We start from the raw sequence: 4,896 nt of genomic DNA, 5'->3' as shown, positions 1-4,896 counted from the left end.
GTGTAAACTTACTTTCCATAGCTTTATTAGTTGAGAATGGTGCCCTGAAGAATTTTATTCAGAAGTGTGTAAAGTTTAATTACAGCTAAACTTAGATATTGATCAAGGCTATTTTGTTGCTTTTCCAATTATTGGCCTGTAACCTTCCTGTTAATTTGAACAGTTGCTTAGCAAAGGTATTTTCCCCGTGAATTTGCACAACTCTTAAGTAGAGGTGGCCTTACTAAACTGCTTTTAAAAAGACCTGTTCTGTTCCCTGTTTTTCTTTTTTTGTTTTGTTTTTGGTTTATTTTTTTTCAACAGTAATATGTTATCTGCTTTTTAACTTTCTTCTTTATTCTTTTATTTGCAGTGATGTGGTTGCATGACCTGCAGCATTATTATAACAGGGACTGTTCAGTGCATGACTTGCTTTTCTGTCCAGACTGCATAACCAAAACTTAACCAGTTCTACACTTAAGACTCATGGCCATCTGATTTCAAAGGGGGATCTACTTGCAGAGAAGCTTACCATCCTGGGGAGTGGCTTTCCCATTTCCCACTTCCACTTACTCTCTCTTCACAAAAAGTCTCCTATGAGGCTAGAAGAGAGGAAATGCTGTATTCACAACTCAACAGAAGGCGTTCTGCAAAGTGACAGAGCAGTGTCAGCTCTCCGTCTTACTTCCACCTGTCCACTTTATTTAATTCTGATTAACAGTATTAACACACAGACTTCCTGCAGCATTTTCATATACTGAACTATAAAAATCTAGTCTTAACGAGTTCCTAAAAAAGGCCTTTTGGTTACTGTTAAAATTTCAAAGCACCCGCACCCTTAAAGGATCCACTTTGAATCTTTAAACAAATAAAGTAAAGCAAAGGAGGTGTTTTACCAGGAGAAATGACTAATTAATTGCTGCTTGGCGATCCCATCTTCCTTAGAAAACCAGGCAAGTTTCATCTGATAATCTCCGAGCCAGGCAAACTACCGGGTGGTATTTTGTTCACAGGCACTGCCTGCTTCCTTAATATGTATATACACAGTAGTATGTGGCTGTTGTATTTTTCTCTCTACATTTGAGCTGTGTTGTTGGTTTCTTTCAGAAACTTTTTTTTCCAATCTGTATACAGTTGTTAAAACAATCTGAGGAAAGACCATGAATGGAGATAAGTATGAAAGTCATCTACACTTTCAGTATTATGCAGACTGTCCTTGCCAGTTTATAATTTGGATCGTTTATATTTCACCTGTACTGTTTTATTCCTTCCTTTTTTTCTTTCTCTTGTCACAGTCTTAGCTATTTAATTTCCGATTGCACTAGCTTGGCTGTTTCTTTGTATTTTGAAGTTTAGATATAAGATTTGCCATATGTAGACAGTGTAACTCAAAATGCTTTGTACTGCCTATATTAATTTAAAAAGCTGCTTATTTAATATTCCTAAATATCTGCACATTTGTACTACTGTATCTTTGTTTTGTATTGGACATCCAGTACTGGCAAGATTCAGAAGACAAGGGAGTGCTGTAGTGTTGTAAGTTAAGAGGTTTATTGTATAAGAGTTAGTACATAACAAACAGGGAAAGGGGCTCTCAAGCCATAGGATTTGCTGGAAAAACTGAAAAGTCTGAATGCTGCGTCCTGTAAGAGGTTTGATTTAAATCCAGTTAAAGAGAAACCCCATTCTTGCTCGCCTGGATCTTAATCCTGGCAGAAATATTGATATGAACTGTGCTGCCTCCAGGAATACTTTTACTTACTTGGGCAGTAGGAGAACCTTCAGCCCTGCTTGCAGTGGGAGCACGCCCACGCTAAAGAAGCGTTGTGTCCACTTGTCTCTGCAGTCTCTTCTGGTCACACACACAGTGCCTGCCTCGTCCCTGGCCTGTCAGGTGGACTTTGACAGAGCCACACCTCAGGCACAGAGACGCCTGCTTGTGTCCAGTCCTCAGGGATCTTGATCCCACAGTGTCCGTGGCCTTGTGCAGAATGATGTGGAGAAAGGACAGACATGTGCCCCACCAGAGCATGGTGGTCTCTGCTGCCTGGCAAAGAGATGGGCAGGTAGGAATGGATGGACTCCAAGCAGGCCAGGCAGCAAAGTGAAGGATCTCAGTGAGAGCTGTGGTGTTTTCCCTTCTGAATACTGTATCAGGTGCTGTGGCTACCCGGTGCTCTGGCTGACAGCTGTCCGTAAAGGCTTCAGATGGGGATATATGTCTTTCCTGGTCCACCAGGGCCAGGGACAGTGAAGTCTTACGTGGCCTGCAGCCAGGATCTGGGGTTTAGTGATAATGAGTCAAGTACTCATGCAGCCGAGGCAGCAGCATTTCATCAGACTGAGTCCAGCAGAGAGCTGAAGGATTTGTGTCTTTCCAGGTCCTAACCATTGATCCCTTGTTATGTGTCAGGGCAAGCGTTACTAGTAAAACTTCTTTTAGTTGGGTGTTAAAGGCATGGTATGTTTTTCATTTGCTAGTGCTGCTTTGGCTGGGACCACACCCTGCCCCAAGCCAGGCCGGGTGCAGGATCCCTCAAATCAGGGCACTGTGCTGGGCAGGAGGGGATTGCTTTTTTTGTGCACCTGCCTCCACAGCTGTCCCAAAGTGATGCCGAGCAGTACCTCATTTCTCCAAGTGGTCTGTGCAGATTAGAGACTAAGTATCAGTTGTTCTTGAGCCTTGATGACATTTATATGTAAGTGTGTTTAGCTTGACAAAAGTTGTTAGAGTTTACTAATGCAACAGAGAGATGCCAGGTGGAGCCAGTCAAGGAGCTGGCGACTTTAACTAGATTAGCCTGGCATCTCTGTCATGAAGTGGTTGTGAGCTCTCACCTCAGAGCTGATCTCCAGCATGTCTCTGATATACTAACTTCATTTGTGCTGCATAGAAAACTCTCATACCTTCTTAATAGCAGCTTGTTTGACAGTCCTGAATTAAATGTTGATCAATTATCAAAGTAATAACTGTTTGTGAAGTTGCCAGTGATATATTTTCTGTAAAAGAATGAATTCTTAGAGTGTCAAAACATTAATTTCCCATTTCAGTTAATCTACAAATTGTGTAACTACCAGATTCTTATGGTAGCAATATTAATATACATATCTGTATATAGACAAAAAAAACCTCATTAACGATAATTGGAATCAAAAAGTTTAATATTTTTTCCCAGTCAAATACACTAATGCTTCCAATGTGATAGAAGAGTGTACAGTTGTTAAACAAGTTGTAAATAAACGCTTATATAAAATGTAATTGCTTGTCTCTCCTTTATTTGGTACCTGGTTGTGAACTGTGTTTCCTGGAGCTCTGCAAAGGAGGGTGCATCAGAAAGCACAACCTGCTCACTGCTGCTGGGACACACCATGCCCGAGGTGCATGCTGCTGCTGCTGCTTTGCTTCTCCAAGGGTCAAGGCTTGGTGACCAAAGTAAGAAAATTTTCCCTTGCCAATGGAAGATTCACAACAGGTACCACCAAAGGTGGGGTAAAGAGACACTGCTAATGTAGACAGGAACAACTGTCCTGCCACCCTGCACTGATGAACAGCTCTGGCATCTGGGGAAGGAGGTCTGGGTCAGTCTCAGACCAAATCCTGATCTTTGTGTAAGAGAAGGCAACAGCCCGTGAGAGATACTGAGCCCATGAGCATGGTGTGTGCTGCTGAGGTTAAGAATGATGTGCAGAGACCCTGGCACAGCCTTTCAGGGGCTGCTCTGTAAAAGGAACAGGATCAGAAAGGGGAGGGTGCCCTGGTGGCAGCACTGCCAGCCTTAGTGACTGGAGAGTTTGTGAGGCTGAGGGCAGGCTGGGGTGCAGTGGTTGCTGTCTGGGAAGGGCAGAAGAGTACCAGAGGTGCTGGCCAGCTTCCTCCTGTACCACAGGCAGTGAATGGTGGAAGCAGGAAAGCTGCCAGTGCCTCACTTCCAGCTGCTTGTGATTCACTGTGGTCCTTTGCCCTCCTCAGTCCCACCTGTCACTCCTCATCTTTGGCATAACTAGCGTTTTCTGCCTTTGAAACATCATTCCCTGTCCTATTGTTTCCCTCACTCCTAACTTCTGCTATGCATCTTTTTCCTTTTCCAGCTCTCTCACCCTTGTATTGTGCATTGGTATCCTTCATTCTGGCCTCCATGCCCTGCTCTCTGCTCTGCTCCCTGACAACTTCAAGGCCATGACTTATGCTCCACATTGGTATGAGGGGAATTGTGCCCCTGGCCCCACACTTCATGCTGCCCCTCCTCAGGTTCTGGCCCAGCATGGAGGATGCAGTTCTGCAGGTTCTTTCCACATGTTAGCTCTCCTCCACACCTCACAGCTGCAGGGCCCTACTTTTACCCACAAGGGTGTTTGTGTTGCATTAAATGTTGCAGGAGGTGACAGCCAGGGCTGAGTTGAAAAGTGTGGTGGAAGCACACTCCAGAAGCTGCACAGTTCCCCCCTACAGTTCCCCTTTTCTACTCTGTTTGTTTACAAATAACTTTTGAACACCTATATACTGTGCACATGATATATAATAAACATTGCAAATAAATCCTTGTGCCCATTGCCTGTCTCAAGACCCTTTCCTCTTCTTTAGGAGCTAAAACAATTAAACAGCCTCAAAACATCAAAGTACCCATGTAGCAAAACAGGCTGACTGGAAGTGAAGGTCAGCTATGCCAGGGAAAAGATGATTTAGTGATGCAACTGGAAAGCCTTCACACACTGTACACCATACATAGGCACACACTGCTCCCTGGTTTAGGTCTGAGAGCCTGGGAGGCAGTGGAGCCTCTCTGCCTGTTGGTAGCAGGAAATGGCCTTTAGACCCTCACAACAGACAAGTGGCTCAAAGCTGCAGCTATGCACACGTCAGGATGTTTGGTTTCTGCACCAAACTATAAACTGTAAACTTAACAGGAGCACAACTCT

General features: G+C 44.0%; 1 protein-coding gene across 2 annotated transcripts in view; it reads left to right on the top strand.

Annotated features, from left to right (window-relative positions):
- The window catches only part of HOOK3 (hook microtubule tethering protein 3), a 73,559-nt gene extending 70,321 nt beyond the window's left edge, over positions 1-3,238 (top strand). For both annotated transcript variants that reach the window (XM_014308051.1, XM_031059050.1), the window contains one exon: positions 353-3,238. In XM_014308051.1, the coding sequence (XP_014163526.1) occupies positions 353-368 (16 nt within the window). In that variant the 3' untranslated portion in view covers positions 369-3,238. The remainder of the gene's footprint in view (positions 1-352) is intronic.
- The last annotated feature ends 1,658 nt before the right edge of the window (positions 3,239-4,896 follow it).

The sequence above is a fragment of the Geospiza fortis genome, unplaced genomic scaffold (genome assembly GCF_000277835.1).
Source record: "Geospiza fortis unplaced genomic scaffold, GeoFor_1.0 scaffold167, whole genome shotgun sequence".
In the NCBI taxonomy this organism is placed as follows: domain Eukaryota; kingdom Metazoa; phylum Chordata; class Aves; order Passeriformes; family Thraupidae; genus Geospiza; species Geospiza fortis.
This window is presented reverse-complemented; position numbering and strand designations above follow the sequence as displayed.